Below are 25,379 nucleotides of genomic sequence, written 5' to 3' on the forward strand. Positions count from 1 at the left end.
GGTGATGCAAAAGTTCCTTCCCTTTTTGCAATATAAAAGCACGTTCACAGTACACTTGTAACTGTGTGTAAAGGCAAAAACTGGCTGGTAGAGGATGACAGCCATGACTAGTATCAGAATCCACTATTAATAATGCATCAGTAATGAAACATACACATTCTTGGAAAAGAAAAATTATATCAGTAATTTTATTACGTGCATCTACATATGACCCCTTGTTGATAAGGTCACTGGAGAACCTGCAAAACAAGAAGTCCCAAATCAGAAAACCAGGTCAGAGCAGGGTAGCACAATGCAAACAGTCTGACAGCTTTGTTCCAGCAGGAACACTTGGCCATGGTGCCCTGCAATAGCAGGGAAGACACGTATCCACTGCCCTGCAGCTCACATTCCCTCATCCGATGGGCACAGGGACAGAATCACCAACTGCTGTTTAATTCTGGAGAACTGATGTTTCCAGTAACGCCCCTCAAAATGTCACTCGGAATGCAAACTATATACTCTCGAGTATCTGAAGAACAGCCTCCCCAGCCACGCAAGAGCTGCCCCCTACACAGCACATAGCCATCTGTTAGCTCAGACAGCACAGCCCAGCTCTGTCTGCTCACTCTGATAGCACAACTCAGCTCCTCCTCAGCGCCCAGCCTCACCTCCCTATGCATCCTCCCCTGCGGCAGGTGCATCTCCACCTTTCGTGTTTCGGGTGTAGATCACTTGGGCGCGGTGCTTGGAAACCAGTTTGATCAAACCTACAAAAAAGAAGGAAATTATGTGAGCATGCATATACTGACAGATGCCAAGGTTATTGTGCTCCCTCCTAGAGAGGCAGTACAACGAGCAAGATGAAATACCAGAGCGTAGCAGCTTATACGAGGCTTTCGTTCTGATCTGGCAGCGGTTATGTCACAGCCTGTCCTTCTGGGAGCACTTTCTTAGTACAGCAATGCCACTGCACGCAGCAGAACTGCTGCTCCATACTTTGGAGCACTTCTGAAACACAAGCTAAGGCACTGGCTCCCCAAAACCATGTCAATTTGCACATGGAGCAGTTCAGATGCTGCAGGAAACCTGCTAAATGAGCGAGGAAAAAAAAATAGCCGAGTCTGCAGAAGCAGCTTTCTGTTTTTCCAGTTTTGAGTGCTCACCTTTGCTGAGCAGCTCCTGGAGGGCAGCCCGAGCCAAGGAGCCTCGAATCTTGAGCCTCTCTGAGACAACTGCAGGTGTGATGAGCTTGTAGTTGGGCACTTCTTTGCACAGTTTGTCGTAAGTGGCCTTGTCAAAGAGGACAAGGTTGTTCAACTTGTCTCTGACTTTCCCCTTAGACCACTTCTACTTGAAAAGAGAAAGAAAACAATGCCCCATAAGCCATCTTCTAAACAAGAACAAAAGATCGAGTTAAGGGATGCCCCGAGAACTGCACCATCAAATGTTTCCATATCATATTAAACTACTAACGAGATGCACAAAATGGCCTTTGTAAACGAAACGTTTTTTAAAGAAAATGCTGCAAATAATACCTACAGTATCTGCAAATAAAAGGACTACAGCCTTCTGCTACTCGGTTTTAACACCGTTATGTCCAGCTTGTTGGCAGATAAAGAGATTGCTCCTCTAACAACACGATGCCCCCGTCCGGCCATCACCCGCGCTCGAGGCCCGGCCACGCTGCCCACGGCGCCCGCGGCCCCGCCCGCTCCCCGAGCCCTCGGCCCCGCCGGCTCCCACCTTCTTCTTGGCTTTGCCGCCGGACTTATTGACCGGGTCCTTGTCCTTCTTGGCGGACTTGCCCGCGTCCTTCTTCTTCTTGTCGTCTTTGGGCGGCTGCGAGGAGGGGAGAAGGGTGGGGGGTGAGCGGCGGGGCGCGGGGCCGCCCCCCGGGAAGCCCCGCACGGGTTCCCGCCCTGCTCAGGGAGCCGCCGGCGCCGCTCGAGGGGTCCCGGCCCGTCCCACCGCCCGCGCCCCGGCCCGGCCCTGCTCACCATGGTGCGGGCACGGCTGCTCCGCAAGATGTCGGCGAGAAAGGAAGGGCCCGGCGTGCGGCTTGGGCGGGCCCCGGGCGGGCCGCGCGTCACTGCCGGGGCGGGCGGGCGGGCGGTGCCACTGCCGGGGCAGGGCCATGGCGATCTTCAGCGTCTACGTGGTGAACAAGGCGGGCGGCCTTATCTACCAGCTGGACCACTACGCGCCCCGCGCCGACACCGAGAAGACGTTCAGCTTCCCGCTCGACCTCGTCCTGCGCCCGCACGACGAGCGCGTCGTCGTCGCCTTCGGGCAGCGCGACGGCATCCGCGGTGCGGCGGGCGGGGAGGGCCGGCCAGGCCGGGCTGAGTGAGTGAGAGTGAGTGACAGATTGACTGAGTGACTGACAGACTGACCGATGCCGCCGCGCTGTCCCCACAGTGGGTCACGCCGTACTCGCCATCAACGGCGCCGAGGTCAACGGGCGCTTCACGGCGGACGGGAAGGACGTGCTGGAGTTCCTGGGCAACCCCGCCAACTACCCGGTGTCCATCCGCTTCGGCCGCCACCGCCTCTCCTCCAACGAGAAGCTCATGCTGGCCTCCATGTTCCACTCGTGAGTCAGGATGGGCCGTGAGGGGACGAGGATGCCACGGGCAGGGGTGGTGAGGGGCGCTGAAGGTCCTGTGCCCACAGGCTCTTCGCCATCGGATCACAGCTGTCCCCCGAGGTTGGGAGCTCCGGGATCGAGATGCTCGAGACTGACACCTTCAAACTGCACTGCTTCCAGACGCTGACAGGTACAGCCCGGCCCCAGGCACCCAGCACCACTCTGCTGTGCCAGGGCTGTCACTGTGCTCGGCCTTCCTTATGTTTCTGGCATTATGGCTCTAGGGATCAAATTCATGGTTCTTGCTGACCCGAGACAGACGGGGATAGATGCTCTTCTCCGCAAAATCTATGAGATTTACTCCGACTTCGCTTTGAAGAATCCTTTCTACTCCCTGGAGATGCCAATCAGGTAAGGAAAAGCCCACTTTTAGTAACCCGGCTGCAACCCCTCATTGCTTTCTGCCTGAGCAGTAACAAATGCAGACAGCCCTTAAGTGAAGTAGCAAAGCAGACCCAAAGGCTGAGGGAAGGGGAAGGCACAGCACACTGCTGCAGGGACGGGACGCTGACCTGAGCTCTTTCCGGCGCTGTTCTGCTGGGGAAGTGGGAGGTACACTTCCTTGGCACTCACCCTGCTGTCCTAACTTAACACTCAGGCCTATACAAAGAGCTTTAATCTTAATTAAGGACCAAGCCAAAGCTCAGCGACAGTGAGCTGTGTCACAGCTTCCCAGATCTCTCCTTGAAGGATGCAGAGCCAAAGGATGTGGAGATCCTATCTTTCTTAGCTTGGTCCATAGGTAACGTCATCCCTTTTGCTTTTCTGACTGTTTCAGGTGTGAGTTGTTTGATCAGAACTTGAAACTTGCTCTGGAGGTGGCAGAGAAAGCTGGACCTTTCGGACCTGGATCATAGAGAAAGCCTTGCCTGTTGCTCAGACTCCTTATTCTTGAAGAGTGGGGCCTCTCTCTTCCCTGGCTGGCCTCTCACAGAGCTCTCCCCTCCACAACAGAGACTGCACATCCCCAAAACATGCTTCATTATCTCCCAGGATACCATTTTATCACCTTTGTTGTGAAACTTACCTTAAACAAATTTCTTAGCACTGTTTACATTGGGCCACAGGGGCTTATTCTGCTGTTGCAGCTCCACTGCACTCGGGTGAAGGAGGATGCTGGTCCATGGCCTTACCAAACTCAGTGGTTTTCTTTCCTGTCATAATTGTACATATGTATTTTTCCTGTATAGCTCTAACTTATGATCTTGCAGAGAGTTTCTATACAGAAGTAATAAGTGTTCATTAAAGAGGTGAATGGCTGTTTGCTTTCTGTTGGTGGGTACGTTTGTGCCAGTGGCACCTCAAGAGGATAAATGAGTTTTGGTGGTTTTTCTTGCATCATTCTCCTTAAGAAAACCGGGGCCCTTGTGACACTGCTCCATTTTTATTTCACAGATAGAAGATCATATAATTAAGTACAAAATTTAATTTACTTCCATTGTTTTAATTAAGGCTGACTAACTACTCTTGCAACCAAGCTGTTCAGCAAACTACCTGCATGCAGGTTCTTCACAAGTTGAACTTGCCTCTTTCAGGACCCTAAAGCAGTAAATCCTTTTGGGGAAAAACAAGAATACACAACAAAATCTTAGTTAAAAACCTGAGTGTACTTATTGCAGAGTGCTGGGTCTGACTGCTCAAGGCTGTCCACAGTGGCTCTGCTACGATTGACTTGGAGGCAACGTAAGCCACCGCCCGCTGTCACGAGAGATGCAGCTCTTGACCAAAACCACCCTAGACTACACACCTTGTACTGAAAAAAAAAAAGCCAATGCTACAAATAGAGGTTATCACAAAACCCAGCTGCAGAAATTGTGGGTTGGTGGTGGCTACTGTCGCAATTCCGGCAGCTGGGGCAGTTTTCCTGCCTGATTTGCAGAGCACTCGCTATGAGCCGACTTGGCAGCAGCTGCCTCCCCTGCAAATCATTAACACTGAACACAGACATCACACCGGGCAGGAGTTCACTAGAAGGAGCTTCTTTAAATGCCACAAATTCCCTGGAAACGTGCCTGTTCCTAAGTGCTGTGGAGAGCCCTGCCACAACACATCCCACCATTTGCTTCTCCACAGCAACACTCGCTTGCTCCTAACAACTACTCCCCGGTACAGCTAAAGCCTCACTGCTGTCAGAGCAGCCGTGAGGCTGGACTGCAGTCGTCACAATTCCCTGCTCTGCCACTGTCCTGGGGCCGAGCGCACATGGAGCTCACGCCAAGTGACCTGGGACAGCTGCGCTTACGGCAGCTGGACCGGGTGGACACAGGTGGCAAAGGCTCAGTTCAGGGGCCCCTGAGCAGCGAAGCTGAACTGATTAATGTCTCAGTTCATGGCTGAGACAAACAGTAACGACAAAACTAAAGGTAAGCGCACCTGAAGCCGGTCATTTCAGACCATTTGTAGTGGGGAAGCTCAGGCTGCTGAGCCTGCTCACTTCATCAGCAGTGCTGTGAGAAAGAGGTACAGTAAAATCATTGCAAATGTAAACTAGGTGAATTATCACATCTCGAGGGAAAAAGTGATCAGTAGCAGGAACCTTGTGCCCTCAGCCACCTGACAGTGGTTGAGAAGCTGAGACATTTTTATCTAGGTTGCAGCAATAGGTAAACTCACTCCTAGGCTAGTTAAACAAAAAATGAGCATCGTTCACGTCAGCGTGGAAACATCCTTTTCACCGAGCAGCTTATCCTCAGTCAGCCTTCTTGGGAATCCGGCCCATCTTGGTGCGGATGTTCCGCAGGAAGAAGAAAGCCACTGTGCTACAAATACAGGTGATTTCGGCTACCCAGAAGGCTGTGGCCCAGCTGTAGTGCTTAGCAATTGTACTGAATGGCAATCCAGCCAGGAAACCCCCAACTGCAAGGAAAAACAAACAGAAAGCTAGCAATGCTTGTGTGCACCAATTTTATCTGCCAATACTTGCTTTTGCATGTACAAACATTCCTAAGGCCTGGTTTGAACTTAAAGCCCAACGCAAAACCTGTTGGGCACAGCAGGAAGCATCCCTGGGGCTCCCAGCTCCATTATCTCTGCACCTTAGGTGATCTCCCATGATCAGTAACTTGGCAACCAGGGGCTAGACTATGCATCACCAAGAACATGCAAGGGTTTTGTGTGTTTCTCGGGGAAATGGGTGTAACTCACCGTTGGCCATGAGGGCCACTATGGCATGGGAGGTGCCGCACAGGTTGGCAGGGGCACTTTCGTTGGCTATGACCCCAAACAGGGCAATTGGCCCATATGAGGAGAACCCAAACACGGCTCCCAGAGTCAGGATCCACAGCTGTCAAAATAAGTTAAGATAAGAAACAGGATCTGTGTACCTCACCGCTGTCAGCCACCAGTAGCTGACAGTTCTCAGATCCCACATACGGTACCAGGGAGTTCTGACATGTTTGGACTGACACCAGCTCCTGGCCTGCAGCCAAAAGAGCTCAAGCCTGTACAGACCCCACATACATGCAGCCCAGCTGCATCTCCACCACTCCGTCTGTGGCCAGTGCAAGCTCTCCTCCCTCCCACAGCTCTGCCTCCCACACCACATACATCCTGTGCTGATTTGCAAGAAGGAAACAGAATATCAAAGAGAGACAGGTAATGAGCCTGTGAAAGCACAGGAGAGAGCTGTGAATCAGGTTGCTTTCATAAATAATCCTGGAGACACCAACTGACAGCTTTTCTCAGTTTAGATGCATGCTACTAATCAGAGCATCTTTATTTGTGAGACACCTCTCTCTGATAACCTCTATGCTGCTAAACTGAGAACCAAAAAAGCTAAAAACAACCAACAGTCTGAACTTCCGTGTTAGCTTATGCTCTAAGAAACCTACCTGGCCCAAAATTATCAGTCTCTTGTTTGCACAACAAAGGATAAGTAACACCCCTACATTACAGTATGCTTTTTGAACTGTAAAAACCATTTCAAAAATCCCAGAAGGAAGTAAGTGCCATCTTATCTTCCAGATATAAAACAGAAATGACAAATTAGGAAAACACTTGCCAGAAACTAAGCAGGAATACATCTGCCAGAGCAGAATCATTCTTCCTGATCTCACCCACAAGACCCCTTAATTGGCTATATTTTACCTAACAAACAGAAGTCCTCAGAATCTTCTCTATAAGAACTTTAAAGATTTATCTTTAGACTTTTAAAGTCAGCGTAATCAAATTATTTTAAGAAAAGGTTTCTTTTACCAAACTTACAGTAATCTCTTCTCAGGGCCCTGGTTCTAAGTTCTGAGGTGCTAACCAACCTCCCAGGATAGGAGTAAGGCAGACCAGGGAAAGAAGAAACAGGTAGAGGGAGAAAAAATGCAAGCAGAAACCTCATGTTCTTTTAGGCCTGTAAGATCAGCTAGAGGCTGCAAGGCTACAGTCCAGAAGTGGGTTTCCTGAAGAAGAAATAAAAAAGGAAAGGAGAAAAGAAGTTTAATTTATTTAGCAATCATGAGAGCAGATGCAAAAACAGCTGGTAAGGCAGGCTGCCCACGCCAAACAGGAGCAGCCCAAGCCAGGCTAAGTCAGTGCTTCTCTGTAGCACAAACAAAGAAACCCTTGGGAAGGGTGAAGAAAACACTCACGCTCCCTGTCATCAAACCTCCCCATTCAAGGGCTATCCCTACAACTGATGGCCAGCTGCTGCACGTGGATTACCTTGGGAGAGTTGCCTGTGACTGTGACCCGAAAGAGAAACATGGACACACACATCCCAGCCATCATGGAAAGCAGCAGTGCATGCCGAGGATTCCCGTAGCTTGACAGACCCACCTGTAACACAGGAAGGAAAGCTGAGAGTGAGAAATTGGAGGGACCTCCTTCCTTTTATACTTGTAGTGACTAACACCATCCATACAGTCCAGTCAGAAACACAGATGGCACATCAGCAGCACGCCATGCACACGGCAGAACTGGGTATGGGCCTGTTTCTCAGTCGTACCCACAGAGATGCCACCCTGCCCGAGCCCCTTAGTGAAGCAGCTCAGATTGATGCTGTGTTACCTGCCCAGCACACCTGAAGAGTTACTTACTCTTGCTACTGCTCTGTCAGAAAGGTATCCAGCAGCAATGCTTCCCACCAGGCCCCCGATCTCCAAGGCACTCATGTAGGAACTGCCTAGAATGCAGGTGAAGCAAAGAACAGCCCATCAGGTTTGGTATAAACAGCAAAGCTGCTGTGGACATCAGACCAGCTCCACTGTTGTCAGCTCACAGTGAGCTCGAGCAGCTCTGTTGGACACGACCCTCTGGCTCATCCTTGTTCAGGAATGTCTGTCTGCCCTCCCAGGAGGGTCCTGGCACAGGGGGCTTTGTGCACACAGTAACTACATCACTGAGTTATTTAAACACCTGTGTGTATCTAAGTAGACAACTAGAAGGTAGGCAAACAAGTCCCTCGGGTGGAGAGGCGTCTGTCCTTCTCCTGTACCCAGGCAAGCTCTGGGCAACACCTCCCAGACAGCAGCAAAATGCAGCTTTGCATCTTACCCACAAGCATGGACTGTCCCCTCTCCTGGATCAGGAAGAGCTGTCCCCAGTCAGTACAGCACGTTTTGACTCCAAAAACGACCAGGTAGCCTGTCGAGAGCACCCAGAGGTACGGCGAGAGCAGCAGCTCTGTCAAGGTGCTGTTGTCACTGGAGGAACCTGCAGGAAGGTCAGGAGGAGCATTACCACAGCTCGAGCACAGCTGCTGAAACACACAGACAGATCTGCAGGCAGGATCCATGCATGAGAACATCCCCACTCAGGGAGATATTCACAGCTGCTGCTTTATCTCCCCTTGTTCTGGTGATTTCAGAATCTTTTCTGTCATTTTAGGCCACATTCATTAAAGATTTGAAAAGAATAATCAAAACACAACTCCCAGGAATTTTCTGCATTGTGGCTGCCAATAAACCCCTTACGAAGGTTGTTAGAAAATTTATCAGCTTCTCCAGATTCTCTGGGAGAGTTTTTAAGCTGTGCCTGTGAAAGCCACTGCACAGATCCAAAAAAAAGATGCTGACTTTCAGGTGCTACCTTGATTTTTGCATCAGTCTTCCAGAACACCAACAAACCTGCTCTCTCCAGAGAACACTCCAGGGAAGCAATATTCTTTTCTTATGCAAAAGGGTCAAGTCTGGCAGCACAGGCATCATGGGGCAGTGCGGTACATAAGCTGAGTTTCCACTGGCCTTTAAAATATAACAGCAATCTTGTGTTGCAATTCCCCTCTACCTGTTCTGCTTTCAGAGAATCACCACACTCAGTGATCTGAGCAAACATTTACTAACTAGATGTCCTAGGTTAGGACAGAAACACTGAGCAGAGTCCACTGTGAGCCAGGGGTCAAGAGAACCCATGGTAGGGTGAGGGGAGAATCACCTGCCCCCTGCCAATGCAGACGAGCAGAAGGTCAGGCTTAAGGAAGCATTCCCTGCTGTTGTGTTTTCCTCTCTCCAGCACTCCACTAAGACTGCGCTCACAATCTGAGTGCACGAGGCCCCAAGAAAACCAGGGCACTGACAGCAGGAAGACATGACTCACGGGGGGAGAGCCAGCCGTGAGCTTCTCAGTGACACACAGGTGGCTGCTGGCAGGCTGAAGAGCAGGGCTAAGAGAGATCAGGCTCTTTGCCTGCTCTGCGACAGCCTCAGGAGCCCTCACACCATTCCCTTCTCACAGGATCACACTGGCCCTTGGTTTATACAATTTGTAACTTCAACACAGCAGCTCAACAGTTACGAGAATAAAACTGCCAAAAATCAACCCCTTAACGCGTGACTGCCAAGCTGTGATTTCAGGAACTGGGAAGGATGGGGGTCTCTGTACACCGAGAGCCACACACCTGTGCCAGAACAGACAGAAGACACCACACCTTTTCCCATGGCTGCCCGTCACATGTGAAGTCACATGCTCACCTTTCTTCCCTTTCTTGGCTCCTTGATCAATGTTGGGCAGCCCAACATCCGACGGCTCGTTTTTAATCAGGACAAGGCAAACAAAAGAGACAACCACGCAGGTGAAGCCAGAGGAGGACAAAGTCATGCGCCAATTGTAGTTCATAGACACGAGTGCAGCGACAATGGGGCCTAAGCCTCCAGCCAAGTTCATGCTTGCAGACAGGATTGCCCACCAAGTCCCAAACTGGGAAGGCTCAAACCACTGTGCAACAAGAAGAAAAACAGCGTGAGGCGTAAGAGAGTGACAGCACACCTGAAAATCCTCCCTTGAGGCCCATGCTTTGGGGTTGGAGCAATTCAGACAGTGATCTACAAAAGCAGGTAGAGGGAGCACCCACACTTCACTACTTTAGTCATGCAGGGAACTCCAAACACTACTCAAGTGTCAGCATAAGAGCCTGACAGGTGCTCACACTGCGAGCCAGCTCAGAGTCACTTCCATTTACAGATCATGAAACTGAGACGTGGGCCAGGAGAGGTAAATTTAAGAGCGTGTGGTTCTGCGTACTCACTTTGCTAGGAACTGTGTAGTCCTGGAGAGGTCTGCTGGCTGCAGACCATGGATGGATATACAGAGAGTCACGGGGTAACTTTAGGACTCGCTGTTGCATTAAGTATCAGGCATAATGGGCTCTGTGTTGCAACAAGTACTAGGAGCCAGAACCACCTTGGTCCTTCTTGTCAGCAGGAAAATGTCTGAGAGCTACATTAGTGAGTGTCTTCAGGAAACACCATGGCTGATGTTTCTGTTATTAGGGACCTTCTTTTCTGTGCATGCAACCATCCTGAACAGCCCTTTTCTCATCCCTTAGGTGAGGCTGGGTGCCTGGCAGAAGGGCAAGGCAGTTGTTCATCTCTGCCCCACCCCATTCTGCAATTATGTGCAGTAAATGCATTCCTGGATTTTATATCTTCCACAAGGGTTTATACCTGAACAGCCTGCGGAGTGTGCAAATGGAACTCTGCTCACTGCCCCCTCCCCTGCAGCAAACCACCGCAGCAGCAGATGAGCAGTCCTCTGTGTCCACGCTTAAAATATTTAATTCCAACAAAGTCCATTTCTACAGGGCAGAACTCTGCTACCAGGGGATGTTACTCACCAAACAGAATCAGACTCGAGGCACATATGGGCAGGGGCTACAGATGGAATCTCTGCTATAATAAGCAGATCCCTGTACACAGAAACTTGTTCCACAGGCAGCAGAAAAAGTACAGATAGTACTTCTGACCTCCTTGGCTAGAAGGGAGCAGGAAGAGGTGCAAGTTCCTCTGGATTCAGAGCAAGCATGGCCTGCACAACCCTGCTGCCAGGACAGGTCAGGAGAGCGGTGACAAGTTTCCCCCCCCCCTTTCCCCACACTCACCTTCCTCAGGATCTTCCCGCAGGGTGGCCAGCCCAGCCCCTGGGCCAGGCCGTTGAGGAACCAGAGCCCGGCGAAGGCCGTGACGGTGGAACTCCAGGAGAAGACCACGTTGACCAAGCCCACCATGAGGAGGCCGGAGGAGAAGAGCCAGCGGGCGCTCATCTGGTCCGAGAGGACGCCGCTGATGAACTTGCTGATGGCGTAGGCTGCGGACTGGCTGCTGGTGATGAGACCTGCGGCGGGCAGAGCCCGGGGGGCGCCTCAGCCCGCGGCACGGCCACCCGGGGCCGGCGGGGCAGCGGGGGCCGGGACCGGCACTCACCCAGATCGTCCTTCCCCAGCGGCACCTCGGCCATGACAGCGGGCATGACGAACGAGAAGGTTTTGCGGTTGAAGTAGTACAGCGTGTACCCCACGAACATGGCCGCGAAGATCACGGCCCGGTACCGCCCGTACCCGCCGGCCGCCATCGCGCCGCGCTCCCCGCGGGCACGGACCGAGCGCGGACCTTGGCACGGACCCGCCCCGCCCGCCCCGCGGAAGTCCCGCCCCGCCCCGCCCCGCCCCGCCCCGCCCGGCACAGACGGCACCGCTCGGCAGAGCCTCTCAGGAACTGTAGTTTTTATTTTTGGTTGAAGAGGCCCAAACGGAGAACAACGTCAGATGCACATTCGCGGCCGTCGGACCCCATTCGTCTGTGTGGCAGCAGCAGCGACGGTCCGAGGGGGGGCAGGAGGCCACGGCCAGGACAGGGAGGGTCACGATGAAGCTGGTCTGAGTGCACAAGATGCCAAGGAAGGAGGGCAGGTGCCATTAGATTTTCCAGGTTTGGTTTTGCCTACCCTTTGGTCCGTATCGCCATCCCTGTGACTACAGGGTGTGCCAACACAGCCCTTCTTTCCCTCTCCTCAGCACTCAGTGTTGCCTTTTCTGAACTTCTTAAACTATAAACAGAATCTTTTTGTCAAGTCTCATGTCATGGTTTTTGGACTCTACTACAGAGCATGGACAGATGGTTTTAACAGTCTCTGGAAAACAGACACAGCCGTATCTCAAAGCACGGATCATCTGCCTCCCCAGTTCTGTTCAGCCTTCCTATGAATCCAAACAATAATACACTTCCCACCAGCTGAAATCACATACTTGCTGTAAATCAGAGCCTCATATGCAAAGACAAGGGCACCTCAGCTCTATATCCTCCTGCGATCATCTTCACCAGAGATGGGCAGAGTTTATGTTCCAAGTTACTTCCTAAAGCTTAAGTTGTTTCTTTACCGCTTTCTCCCCACAGAAAAGTCACTTTGGTGACTCCTGTACTGAAACAGAGATAATTCTTGGTGGGCACTCTGCCACACATAAGAAAAGAAAAATAAAAACCAATTCACTAAGTTAGTAGCGGCAAAATCCCCAGAAAGAACAAAAAAATAAATTTACACCTCTATCCCATTGTGTTGTCAGACTCTTGTTGTGTTCCATTTACATCATGACTAACCAGGTCCATGAGAAAAACAAGAAAGTAACAATGAAATAAATAGATGCTGACATTCGTGAGATTTCAGGGTGTTACAACTCATCATTTTTCCTGCTTTCTCCTCCAGCTTGTGTCTTCTCACTTTTGGACCCTGTGTAAGGAAGCAAACTCAGTTACACACTGCAGTGGTTTTCACAGCATGCAAAGCAGTGCCAAGAGTCCCTGATATTCACAAAGTTTTCCACCAAACTCTCAGTCCATGGTACAGAGGTCGGGGATGCTTTGGGGGCTGACACTCGTGAACTGCACCTCTTAACAGGCTGCCCTGGCGACGGGAGCAGCAGAACCAGACCGTGCCTGCATGGCAGCTCTTGAGCAGAGCCAGTCCTACAGCCACAGGACTGGCTGCAAACTGCAGGGGCAGGGGCACAGAGCAGCTGCTGAGGCAGCTGTGCATTACAACTTCATTCTGAACAACAAAAATGCAGGAACGGCAAGGAACCAGAGTCTGTCTTCCTGTTTGCAGAATTAACAATCTATCTGCAGTCAGGGGTTCTACTCTTGTACTACCTCCTGCAGCTAAAAATCTGCACAGCAGCCCACAGACAGCTTGCACTTGCAGCTCCCAAGTTACAGATCGTTAGTCAAACATTTACCCACCAGAGTCTGATCCAGGCTCAGCATCTATTGCTGCTTTCTCGGCTGTAGGAGGTTCCTTGGCTGGACCAATATCCTCCAGTTTGTCTACATTTAAAGCAGAAAGAAATAAAAGTCAAGGGAGAAAACACAGGAGACAAGGTGCAGAGAGATCAGGTGAGTAGAAGCAAGGTTAAACCAGCCATCTGTGGTGCCTCAGCAGGACTGTAATAGTTCATTCTCATAGCAGATTGCTCTATAAGCATCATAAAAGCATCTATAAGCATCATAAGAGAAGCATCATAAAACTGCTCCTTATTCCCCACTGCCTCTGAGTGCCAGGCACTCCTTGGAAGCTCTGAAGACTGACTAGTTGCACAGGCAAGTGGCCTTTGGAACTGTGACTATAAGCAGGATCACTCGCTCAGGTCAGAGGAACCAGCAGGAACTCTGCTGACAAACAGCACTCCAGATTTAAAAGGACCAGGGGACTCAGGACCTTAGGAATTTATAAAGTTCAGAAAACTGCAAGTCCTAGTGTCCCAAGATATTTTTTTTTCTGGGGTCTATCTAGGTCACAAATCTTTCTCATCAACAGCTCATTCTATTCCTTGATCTAGGACCAGACCTTGAGTACTTCCCTCTGCACACCAGAGTGCAGTCAATGGCTTATCTTTCCTAGAAGGCAACCAGCGAGACAGATACTGAATAACCATCGTGGGAATATATATATATATATACAGTGTTTCCTCACAAAAAACCTCAAAAGGTGGGGGGAAAAGGATGCTGCCATATGTAGATTTTCCCAGCTGTCTTTGAAAATTAAGAAGAAGGTAATTAAATTCCACAGTTAACTATTGTCCTCCCTTCTTTAGCTCCTTTTCACTCAAGGCAGAGAGACACAAGTGTGTTACATGTGGTAATTATATACTAAAAGTTATATACACACTCCCCACCTGCTCCTTACCTTCTTGTTTCCCCTCCGTGGGAGGGATAGTGTTCTCAGTCTCAGGGGCTGCTGTAGCATTCTTGGCTGAATCGGTTTTTGTGGCATTTTTCTCCCTTTTGGGTTTGGGTTTTGCAAACTTGGCCTTATTCAGGAGATACTGCACTTCCCTGTCAAGGGCTGCTATCTTGAGCTCTATATCTTTGGACAGCAGCACAGGTTTCTCAGTAGGAGAGAGCTTGTTCTGTTCAGCCAGTGTCTCATTTTTCCAGATCTGTGGGACATGAGAGAAGAGGTGCTTTTGGAATGCATCTGGGTTACAGGAACTGCTGTATATCACAGTATCTCAAAGTCACTGTCTCTAGTGTTTCTGTCTTACTCATGACAGCTCTGCTCCCCGCTATATAACCTCTTACTCAGACACAGGACAAAGAGAAACAAAACCCAGCTGCTGCCTTTAAAAACCACAGTCAGATCACTGGGCTCTACCACCACCCCAGAGACAACTCCAAATGCAACACAGGAACCACTATACCCTCTGGACATGCTGGTGCCAGGTTGGGCATTAGGAAACACTCAAACACACAAAAGGTTTGCTGGTGGCACAAAACCAAAATATGCACACTCTACTCCATGACCTTCAGTGAAAGGACAGGGAGGAAACACAACCCAAGCTGCCACCCCACCCTCCACCAGCATCACTCCATCCTTTAGTACCGTTGTTTCATTGATGGCTTTTTCCAGTGTACTCAGTTCCACTTCTGTGAATATCTGGTCAGCCTCTGGAATCATTCGGGCTCCCCTGTAGACAAGAAGAAAGCTTATTTTTGTTAAGCCAAGCAGACTGCACCTTGGCAACTCTGTGGTTACAGCTCAAGTAATACAACAACATAATAACCACCATGGGGTGCAAGCAGCACTGGAACCATCCTGCCCCCCCAGTTTGGACAGAGCTCACATGTGCCTGTTCAAGGGTCCTACAGACTTGGGCATAGGGAGCAGAGCTCTGCTCATCTTTTCTCAGCAAGTGCCAGTGACTTTCAGACCACATTCACTCTGGTCTTGTTCTGCTGGCAGCTCTTACATGACCAGCTGTATGACATTCCCTCCCAACAGCCTGCTCTTACTTGAGAAAGATGGTGGAGTGGTTGAGCAGACTTTCTAGGGCAGCCAGGCGTTCTGGCCACTTTCTCCTTTCCTCGACACGGAAGAAAAGGTTCCTACAAAGCTTTTTCAGCTCCGAAAGCTTGTCTTTCAGCTCCTGCAAATGGGGGAGAGGAGAAAGGAGACACTTAGTTTGACCATTGTCTAACATTGATGACTTCAGAAGTTAAAACTGCATTTATTGTTTACTCTATCAAATACACCACTTTAGTGCAGTAAAAAGAGCCACACAACAAAGCTTTAAGTGGAATCAACTTCGTATTTTGTTCTGTGTATAACGCACTTAGGAAGCAAGAAACTCTCAAGAACGAGATTACAAAGACTCTGACAGCCTGTGTGATCATTTCCATGTCAGTGAGAGCAGACTGGTATCCTGACTGCACACAGCAATACCTTTGTTGCAGCTGCATAGCCCTCCTCCTCCATCCAACTGGAAGCCTCATTAAGCTTTTTGGAAATTTCTTCTCTCTGCTCCTCTGTTGAGACAAACTGATATTCCTCTTGGTAAAGTTTGTCCTGAAAAGACCAGAGCAAACACTCCTGTCAAACATCACTGAGCCTGGAAGCATAAAATGAACAGAGCACTCACTTGCAACTGGGCTGGGGTGCTGCCTGCACCCTCCCACAGCCAGGAGCATGATGAGAATACACCAGATGTAGACACATGCACAGCCCAGGTAAATGACAGTGATGCTGCAACAGCCATAATTTCACAGGCACTTAACACTAGTTGCTTCTTTTGCACAACAGTTCCTGAGAAGCTGTAGCTTCTTTGAAGCCTGGGGGCAATTGTTCCAAAGCACACAGGTAAGTGCATATAAGGGATACTGGAAACCCAAAGTACAATGTGTTACACACACTGAAGGGAAAGTTCATTTTGTATTGAGGAAACATGGGCCTGAGAAGCCTAACAGCATCAAAAAAAGTGACTGAAAGATGAAAGCTAGGCTCTTCAAATCAGCTTCCCCCAGCTCAAACAACATTCCTGCACTCAGAGGAGCCACAAACTGTGCAAGACACTTCTACTCGCTCTCCTGGAATTCTCATTTCTTTATATCTCTCTCTTACCTGGGTCTCAAAGATGAATGACTCCAAGCTGTTGGCCGATTTTTCCCTTTCCTGTTTCTCTAGATCTCTGATCGTCAAGTCTTGGAGTCTAACAGGCAAAGAGAAGAGAAATCAAAGGTAGGAAGTGCCTTTGCATGAGCAGCACATCACACACCAGCTCCTGAGCAGTGCTATACGAGCCATCACCATTCCAAAGCAATCCACTTCCTTCATCTAGAGCTCTAACCTGGCAGAGCCATTTCAAACCTACTTTTTCATTGAGCTCTTCAGTTCATCTTCGACCAGGTCAGGCACATCGTTTACGTCCACCTCCATGGTGACCTCATGGACAAGCTTCTGCTTCTTGGGTGCTTTGATCTTCTTCTCTTCCTCTGTTTTGGCAGCTGTGCTGTCACCAGAACTTTTGGACAGTTCTTCCTCTTTTGCAGTTTCTCTATTTTCTTTAGGATCCTGTAACACAAAGTATGTTCTCAGGCAAGGAAGAGATTTTCAGAATCTGCCAATTTTTTTACAAGGCAGGGCACTTATAGAGAAGGGAGAATTTCATTGAGGAAATGCCATTTCTCAGGTATGGAAATTAGTCTAATTCCTTCAATCTGATGCTTACCTGAGGCTCTAATTTCTCGCCTTCTTCCTTTTTCTGTGACTCTGCTTTCGGAGAGGCAGTTTCTGCCTGGCCTGGAGACTGCTGTTTCTCTTCTCCCTGCTCTTCACCAGCATCTTCAGTACTGCTTTTCTGGTCTTGTTTCTCACCCTGCTCTTCTTTACCTGTTTCTGCTAGGCTCTCTTCCTCTTCCTGGTCATCACAGGCAAGTAAAAGGGAAAGCAAACCAGCGTTTTAAATGTAGAAATTCCATACAAATGTTTCACTGAAGAGGTAATTCTACAACAAGACGCAAGGACTCCCTCCTGCTGGCAATCCCTCTGGGGCTCACCTGAACAGTGTCTGTCAGGTTCTCTCCGGTCTCTGGTGTAGGGCTGCCACCCCCAAACAGGCTTGAGATGGTGTTTCCAAGTTCTGTCGATGGGAGACAAAAAGTCCAGAATGTTACGTATCCAAAGGAGGAAGAAAGTCATCTTCAGCTTTCAGTCCTTCCCCTCACAACCACAACGATTGCCAAGGAGCTCCCTTGGCAGCACAGGTGAACTCCACACACTCCAGACTCATCCTTCTCCGACCTCCCTCCATTGTCCTTGCGTGCACAGACTGTGTAACCTCCCACATCCAAAGAAATGCAATGCTTGTAGTTATCTCAGCCACTATAGGTAACAAAACAGTCAGTGTGAATACCAAAGTTCAGCATTTACTTGTCAGTGTTGACTCCTCCTCCAGCTTGTCTTCCACCAAGGTCTCAAACACAGATTCCACCTTGAAAATAGGGAGCTCAGGATTAGTTTTAATCAGGGACCATCCATACCAGAGAGAGGGACAGAACTGGAAAATACATCAGCTGACAATCATCCCAACAGGTAGTGCTTACCCGGTCAAGACTCAGTACTCCACTCTCATCCATGTTGAAGTGAGCTTTGATGCCTTTGGATTCATAATCTGAGTGCTTCTTGAAACTCTCCCCAACTCCCTTTAGTCTCACAGTGGTGAGATTGAGAGAACCAAAAACTCTGATGACACAGAGACAAAAGCAGAAAGAGAACTCAGGATAACAGTGCTTCAGAACAGCTAACCCCCGCTCATGGTCACGCTGGCAGTGATGGGCAACTGCACAAAGCAGGGACTGGCAGGGGTTCAGTTTGCTAAAGCACACGCAGCTCGGAGTATAGATGTGCCAGTGCCAGTCAGACACACAGCCTGCCCGCCAATACATTTCCAGCCAGGCATGTTGCACTGCCACGGAGCTGCCAGCTCAGGTGCTGGGCTCAACTCACCTCAGGTCATCCTGACTCAGGAATGTCAGATCCCCATAGTTGACATAAAACTCAAAGTCATCTGTGTAGCGGTTGAAAGTGATCACTTTGCGCTGGGGATAGGGTGCCATGCGCTGGAACAAAATCCGCTTGTTATGCTTTAAACTCCTCGATTTATCATCCTCCTCAACTTCACGAGTAAACTCCACCTGCACAACAAACAGAAATGACACTCCAGCAAATGTCACCTTCTTCTGTGGCATCTACATCAGCAGCATCTGGCTTCTCTGCTTCATGAAAAAGTTGGGGGACAGGAAAATATTCCTCAAACTGATGTTTACATATGTCTGGCTCCTTGGATATTGCACTTCTACAGTACAGAAGACTTTCTTCTGGCTTTCTTTATTAGATTGGCAGAAAGACCTCCCGAGTTTCCTTACTCAAAGGGAACCAACAGATTCAAACCTGGACCGTTTTCTCCCAGCACAGCCCCAATTTGCCCAAACCTTGCAGAAGAGAAGGAAGCCAAGGGTTACCTGGATAGGAAACACAGCAGCATCCCGAACAACGAAGGGCTTCACCTTAAAGGCTTTGCTCAGAGCAGCTGCCTGGTAGACTGCACCCATAGCAGCAGCCTCATCAGCATTGATATTCTTGCCCAGCTCTTCTCTACGAAGGGAAAAGCAACAGACATGAGGTTTGCAGCCTCTGCCACAAACAGCCAGCTTGCCAATGGGAGACAGACTAGAAGGGGGCCTCACATACTCACCTTGCCCACAGCTTTCAGCAAAACCTCCTGCACTTTGGGGACCTGGTGGCACCGCCAACTAGAATCACCTGGTCAATTCCATCCTAGGGATTGGAAACAGTCACCTTGTCTTGAGAAAGCAATTTTGGGAAAGCTAAGTTCACAGGGCTTCCTTACACTCCTTCCCCAGTCACCACGTGCTGATGGGGTGCTCTTAAAGCACCCTGCTGTACCCGTGCCGGCAAGTGCCTGACAGACTCAGACAGAATGACACGAGCCATGCCAACATGAGGCACCTGGAGTCAGGTCTGTCAGAGTGGACAATGAGATCATTGCTTCAAGCCACCTGAAACAGGTGGCTTGACTCAAAATTAAACAGACTACAGTTCAATGCCAAAGGAGATAGTGACCCAGGAAGCCAGTTGGACCAGAACAGACAGAACCTGGACTCTAAGAGGTGACTCATGCCTTGCATTGAAGACCAGAGCCCAAAGTTGCTCAACAGCATCCTGGCACCCTGGAAAGTGAGCATTTAACACGCAGTGACTCTCTACAAAAACTGCCTCGGGTTTGGTCCAACTGCAGCCCAAAACGGGGCTCCTTCAGGGAGGGCACCAAGCAGAAGCACAAACACCAATAATTCTGTTTCCAGGCTCTTTCAGTTAAAACTTCAGGAGGGAGACCAGAACCAGCATCCAAGACAAAAAGAGGAAAGATCAGTATTTCAACCTCCAACCAAGAGTAAGTGTTTTAACAGAAAGAAACCCCTCCTCCAAGTCCTTCATTTCTGTGGAATGCACAGGGAGCCACGACACACTCCTGCTTGACACTGCAGCAAGTAAATGCTCTGCAGCACCAACACCACTATCACAACAGCAGGCATCTACTTCCAGTAGTGCTGATGACACAACCACAGGTGCCTCAATCATGATGTGACAGCAGCTCCACAGACAGAACTTCAGGCTTGTTAATGCATTCTTGTAAACATACCATGTTCATCTCTGCACTGCTCAGAGCCTGTTGCACAGGTCCTGGACGCGCTTGAACAAGTCAGAGCACAAATCCTCAATTCTTGCCTTGAGACCTTGGCTTTGAAGTCGATGTCATCCAGTAGTCCCTCAATCTGTCCAGAAAAAAACCCAGTCAGAATGAAATTATTTGTGGAGCATCCTCTGAGCAAATCTTTGCATGACTTGCCCAGTATGCCAAAAAGTTCTGGCTTTCTTAACACACCACGGACCTGACTGTGCTCATCTGACCCTCTGCCATTGCTAAAGTGATAACAGGATGGAACATGGGTGTAACAGACAGCTTCTCTCAGTGAAAGTTTATTTAACAAACTTGATATGAATAACTCTCCTTCAATCCACTCAATCACTGGTGCTACCAAGTGGGCACAAACTGAGAGGGACCACAGGAAAGATGCTCCTCGACAGACCAGCACTGCAGAGGCACAGTGTTCCCTCACACCAGTCCTCCACTCACCCCACCCTTAGCCCAAAAGAAAGCAGGAGCCCCAAGCAGCAGGTCAGACCTGTGCCACGTGGTCAGCGTTGGCACTGAGCACAGTTTTCAGGCGGTTGGCCTCCTTCAGCAGCTTGGCCATGGCCCGGGGATTCTTCCGGACATCTTTTGAAGGGTGCTGCTCATTAAAGAGCTTTGCCAAGTAGTCCCGGAGACGAAGTTCCATCTCTAAACCTCCAAGAGTACGGTCAAACCTGAGCAAAAGAATGAAAGGAGATGAAACAACTGAAACCGAGCTGAAATACAAACAAACTTCATGTGTTATTTTGCAAATATGCAGAGCAGCAAGTGGTCAAAAGCAGCTGCAGTATTATTAGCTGTGACTGACTGTGAAAGTACAATGGTTGCCCTAAAAACAACACATTATAAGGAAAGAAAAAAAAAAAGATTCGTTGTCACAACAGCCTTTGAGCAGGAAATTTCACTGCATTTATGGTAAAAGCCCTATTGCCAAGCACAAAACAGCTAAGAAGCCAAAGGACAACTGTCTCAGGTATTTTCTTGGAAAAGCAATATAAATGCTTGGGAGTTAAAATTGCTGGGCTGGTTATGCACAGCACCCCCCTCTTTTCTTGGCAACATGTTCATTCCTCTCTATAAGGATATTCCTCTTTTTCAAATTGACACACTCTAATTCTATAGGATGACATGAAATAGAACAGGCTTACATGGTTTGAGGCTATCAAAAAGCAAGCCTGAAGCAAGCTAAGAACACTATCTCCCTTCTGGGCTCATGGAAGTTCTCAGTTACTTCCGCACAAGTCAGCAACACTAGAGTTATTCCCAACTGGAGTTTTCTTGCTCCAAATGTTTTCCACCCAACCACCCAAATTTCTGTGCTGAAACCTCACTGCAAAATTCTACATGTAGGAAAGACTGTGAAACAAATGGTTTCTTTCCTGAGACCTGTGGGGTTTGTGCAACTCATGCAGAATTCTTACCCAATGCCCTGGATCTGCAATTGAGGTTGAGTTCCTGAGTCCTTAGTTTTCACTGTCTGATACGTAACAATGGTACAAATGGTGCTTCCTGCTCCCATGTCGTAAAACATGATATTCTGAAAAGAAAAGCTGGGACAGTGAAGCAGAAACACCTGGATATCCCGCATAAATAAGAAAGAACCTATGGATTTCAGCATGATACAGGCCATGACTATCCACTCCCTGGACCAGCTTCATACCGTAAGGGCAAGACTCAGACCAAACACAGGAGATGTTCAGGGTCACCTGACAGAAAAGGACAAGAAAACTTTTCTCAGTATTTCATAGCTCAAAAACCAAAGCTTTGCCCTTCAAAAGTTTCTCCAACCTCAGGAAAATCAAGTACTTCCAAGCTGGTCTTCCAATATCTCAGGTAATTGTTACTGTTATTTCCCCCAGTTCATGGGCAAGGAACAAACACAGGTTTTACAAAACGGGAACTCCCAGCACCTGCCCTCACTCCAGAAGCTCCTAGGCTTCACCACACATGCACACCGGGTTTAACCTCTTTGTCTTGTTGATGAACATGTGAAAACAGAGGAGACTGGTTGACCAGCAGAGTCTGCCTTAAGTTCTTTGGATTTTCTCTGCAGCACTTTCTCCCCTGCGTGCAGGCACTCGGCAGGGCTCTCCGCATCTCCCAGCAGCACCTACCTGTGCAGTGGCATTGATGTCTTTCCTCCTAAAGACCCCATAGTTGAGTGCTACAGCAGTGTTGTCGTTGATGAGCTGCAGCACCTTGAGGTCGGCCATGCGGGCGGCGTGCAGAACCGCCCTCCTCTCCGCCTGGTTGAAGTAGGCAGGGACTGTGATCACCACGTCCTTGATGGGCTGCTCTGAAAAAGTTGCACAGAACGTGTTTATTGATCAGTCAGCCACATGCAAAGATTTGTGACAGGGTGACAGCAGCAAAGCCAGAGGACCCACAGTAAAGATTTGTACAGGATGCAATCCTACAGCAGCAGGAGGATGCTTAGGGATGACTCTCTGCGTCCTGCTGAAACCAAGCAGACCTGGCAGATTCTCGCAAAGCCACGTGTCTATTGACCTCTCTTTCACAGGTCAGGATGCTCTCAAATGCTCTGGGCTGCCTTCGATTTCAACAACTATTATCTTCATGGAGCCTTACATTACCTCTGGATCATGTTCACTCTACAGTAAAAAGTCTTTGGACTGGCTGTAGTGTCACTGACCACACGACACAGCCTCCTAATAATTACCCAGTTTTCATTACTGTGGTATTTCATTAGCGACACAGCATGAAATACGCACGACAGCTTCTGTTAGCAAGTTTCACAGCAAAGAGCCTTTTTTGCTCTTTTTGTTCCAGCAGCAAAGTCTCCATCCAGAGCAGGCACAGCACAGCCTTCACAGGGCTACTTCCACCCTCCCCTACAGCTACCTTCCCACGTGCCTCCGCTCTGATCACACTCAGAGAGAGGAAACACTTCACTTTTCTCCAGAGACTGCCTGTAAGGCTCCTTCACGAGGCTGGGCGGGAACTGAGGTGCCTGCCCACAGAAACAGGAATAAGTTCCCAAACTTACATTATATTAGAAACAAATGACAACTAGATAGTCTTGCTTACAGCCCACAGCTGGAGAGACTCAACATTCTGTTTCTAAAAACCCCTGAGTTTCCAAACACCTTTGGTGTCTACTCGAATCCTATAACACATAAACACACACACCCACACCCACACCCACACACAGTGTAAGAAACAGCTAAATCCTTCCAACCTGCAAATTCCTCAGCCAGACCACGTGAATAGTTCAGGACCATCCCCAGCATCTCCTCGGGAGAATACTGTATTGTTCTACAACAGGAAAGAAAATTATGGCATCAACAGTGAGCTGCAGAAGCCTGGCAGCCAAAGTCCTTCCCGCAGAGAACCCAAAAGCAGCCACTTACGGGGACAGCTTGAAGATAACGGTCTGCCTTGTCTCATCCTTCACCAGCTCATGCTCCGGGAAGCGGGACTGGTACAGTGCCACGTGGGGGTTATCCATTCGCTTCCCCAGCAGATCCTGGAAGTACCGGAATGCCACCTTGGGCGTCCTTATGGACTGCAGAAAAAAAAAAAGCACATCACCCACCTGCATTCCTTTGGCTACACCAGTCTCAAACCAACCCCTCCCAGTGCCCTGCATGGGCAACAACCCTTGCTATGGGAGTAGGAGCATATAGCCAGTACAGAACAAGTAACACATCAAGGAGATGAGCAGCACAGAACAACAAAATAAAATTCCCTGGCTCAGACATTCATCACAACCTTGAATACCAGTGTTCTGCGGACAGGAACTCTTACCATCCCCAGAGCACTATCACCGAAGAGACGCTCGTTCTCCTTCAAAGAAACAGCCACGGGTGTTTTCCTTCGTGACTCCCTGTGAAGAGAGAGAGGAATAAACCAGCTGAAACAGGTAAACATTCCACACAGAGTCTCTAGTGAAGAAGGATGTTGTTTCCATTCCAGAAGGACTAAGGGAAGGTGCTCAGATACCTGCTGGGGAGAGGAGGACCAGCCTCTGCTCAGCTGAGGAACTGGCAGAGAAGTCCCCCTGCCACCTTCAGTGCTTTGCTGACACTCACTTTGTTTTTGTTTTCCTCCACCCACAAGCAAGGCAAGACAGTTCCCTCATTCTAGCTACAACAGCCAAATGTCAGGGAGCTGGGTGAGAAACTTATTTCTAATCTCTAGTCTCCCAGAAAATGAGAATGTTTCTGATCACGTGTCCTCTTCCAACCGCAGGTTCTTCACTCAAGGTCTTGGGGATGAGCTGCAGGAGCAGCTGAGTGCAGGGAAAGTTTCACCTGCTTCTTAACAAGCGTGGGCTCTGAACAGCTGCAGCAAAACAAACCTGGCTCTAGGCTACCTTGTGGGGAACTGAGAATCAAGGGACAAGTGAGAACGTGACCTGTGCCCTTTCCAGTTCACCACAACGTGTCCGTAACCACGTGGGCTTTCGGCACTCGCTGGAAAGGTGCCCAAAGCACCTCCAAGCCCCCCAGGGTGCCCTGGACGATGCCCCACAGCTGCTCACCCGAGGGGGCAGGAGCGAGTCACAACCATGGGTGGAGGAAGAGAGCGTCCCTCTGGCAGCAGAGGAACAGGGATGGATGGCTGAGCTCCAGTCATCCTCACCCCCGGGATCCAGCCCCGCTAGGACAGACTGGAGCCCCCCGCCCCCGTACGGCTCCCGCGGCGGAGCTAAGGACGCTGGAACAGCCACTCACTTGTTCAGCACGATCTCCATGGGCACCCCGGGCTTCACGATGGCGATCTTCATCGACTCGCTGCCCACGTCCACCGACATCACGGCCACCGGCTCTGCAGACAAGATCTCGGTGAGACCCTGCTCCCGGTGCCGGCGGCCAGCAAGGGGTGAGCCCGGTCAGGGCGCTGGGGCGGCACCGAAGCACCGGCCGCTGCTCTCCCGCCGCCTCCCCCCGCGCTGCCCCGAACGTACCTGCGGCGGGCAGGAGGCACAGGAGGAGCAGCAGCCAGGCAGCGCCCGCCGGGCATCCGCGCCATGCTCGGCACCGCTCGACTGGGCTGGGCTGCACTAGGCCTGGCTCCGTTAGGCTCGGCTGGACTCGGCCTGGCTCCGTTGGGCCCGGCTGGGCTGGACTCGGCTCGGTTGGGCTGGGCTGCACTGGGCCCGGCTCGGTTGGGCCCGGCCCGGCGCGCGGAGCCGCCCCCGCCGCGCCGGCCCCGCCGCCTCGCACCGCCCCCGCCCGCACGCGGCGCGCCCTGATTGGCGCGTTCGGCGGCGCCGGCCCCGCGCGCCAATCCCGCGGCGCGCGCGCGCCCATTGGGCCACGTCGGGGGAAGCCGGAAGTGGTCACGGGCGGGGGCCGCGCGCCCATTGGGCCCCGTTGTCGCGTGCGCCGCACGGAAACAGCGCCACGTGCGAGCGGCCCGCGCCCTGCGCGCCCCCTGGCGGCCGAGCCCCCAGACCACGCCCCGTCCCCCCGCGCCGCTCCCGCTTCGGCTCGGCTCGGTTAGGGCTGGGCTCGGTTAGGGCTGGGCTCTGTAGGGCTC

At 50.3% G+C, this 25,379-nt stretch overlaps 4 protein-coding genes across 5 annotated transcripts; 1 reads left to right on the forward strand and 3 right to left on the reverse strand.

Annotated features, from left to right (window-relative positions):
• Window positions 1-160: 160 nt before the first annotated feature.
• On the reverse strand, window positions 161-2,097 carry RPS25 (ribosomal protein S25). Its single transcript, XM_032709682.1, has 5 exons — window positions 1,980-2,097; window positions 1,726-1,821; window positions 1,146-1,329; window positions 651-749; window positions 161-239 (listed from the first exon to the last, which is right to left on the reverse strand). The coding sequence occupies exons 1-4, from the start codon at window positions 1,980-1,982 to the stop codon at window positions 655-657; spliced, it is 378 nt and encodes a 125-aa protein (XP_032565573.1). The 5' UTR covers window positions 1,983-2,097; the 3' UTR covers window positions 161-239; window positions 651-654.
• On the forward strand, window positions 2,061-3,889 carry TRAPPC4 (trafficking protein particle complex 4). Its single transcript, XM_032709681.1, has 5 exons — window positions 2,061-2,291; window positions 2,401-2,575; window positions 2,656-2,759; window positions 2,854-2,980; window positions 3,408-3,889. The coding sequence occupies exons 1-5, from the start codon at window positions 2,117-2,119 to the stop codon at window positions 3,484-3,486; spliced, it is 660 nt and encodes a 219-aa protein (XP_032565572.1). The 5' UTR covers window positions 2,061-2,116; the 3' UTR covers window positions 3,487-3,889.
• Window positions 3,890-3,997: 108 nt separating this feature from the next.
• Window positions 3,998-11,464, reverse strand: SLC37A4 (solute carrier family 37 member 4). Of its 2 annotated transcripts, XM_032709678.1 has the most exons (9): window positions 11,257-11,464; window positions 10,935-11,167; window positions 9,529-9,772; window positions 8,114-8,272; window positions 7,657-7,742; window positions 7,283-7,396; window positions 6,955-7,020; window positions 5,774-5,912; window positions 3,998-5,485 (listed from the first exon to the last, which is right to left on the reverse strand). In XM_032709678.1, exons 1-9 carry the CDS (start codon window positions 11,402-11,404, stop codon window positions 5,319-5,321), a joined length of 1,356 nt encoding a protein of 451 aa, XP_032565569.1. In that variant the 5' UTR covers window positions 11,405-11,464; the 3' UTR covers window positions 3,998-5,318. The 2 variants fall into 2 exon arrangements, with proteins under 2 accessions (XP_032565569.1, XP_032565570.1); XM_032709679.1 differs by lacking the exon at window positions 6,955-7,020.
• A 74-nt stretch (window positions 11,465-11,538) lies between these two features.
• HYOU1 (hypoxia up-regulated 1) lies at window positions 11,539-25,204 on the reverse strand. The gene is given in 28 exon segments (XM_032709371.1): window positions 11,539-12,556; window positions 13,066-13,149; window positions 14,009-14,261; window positions 14,705-14,789; window positions 15,115-15,248; window positions 15,545-15,667; window positions 16,220-16,307; window positions 16,470-16,669; window positions 16,827-17,015; window positions 17,155-17,237; window positions 17,528-17,588; window positions 17,701-17,839; window positions 18,104-18,291; window positions 18,619-18,746; window positions 18,848-18,892; window positions 18,895-18,934; window positions 19,821-19,867; window positions 19,870-19,899; window positions 19,902-19,953; window positions 20,365-20,548; window positions 21,296-21,411; window positions 21,989-22,170; window positions 23,074-23,150; window positions 23,246-23,400; window positions 23,643-23,721; window positions 24,572-24,665; window positions 24,805-24,970; window positions 25,064-25,204. Coding segments are annotated over 28 exon segments (3,222 nt in total). The 3' UTR covers window positions 11,539-12,497.
• Between the last annotated feature and the right edge of the window lie 175 nt (window positions 25,205-25,379).

This window comes from Chiroxiphia lanceolata, chromosome 23, assembly GCF_009829145.1.
Source record: "Chiroxiphia lanceolata isolate bChiLan1 chromosome 23, bChiLan1.pri, whole genome shotgun sequence".
Lineage (NCBI taxonomy): Eukaryota > Metazoa > Chordata > Aves > Passeriformes > Pipridae > Chiroxiphia > Chiroxiphia lanceolata.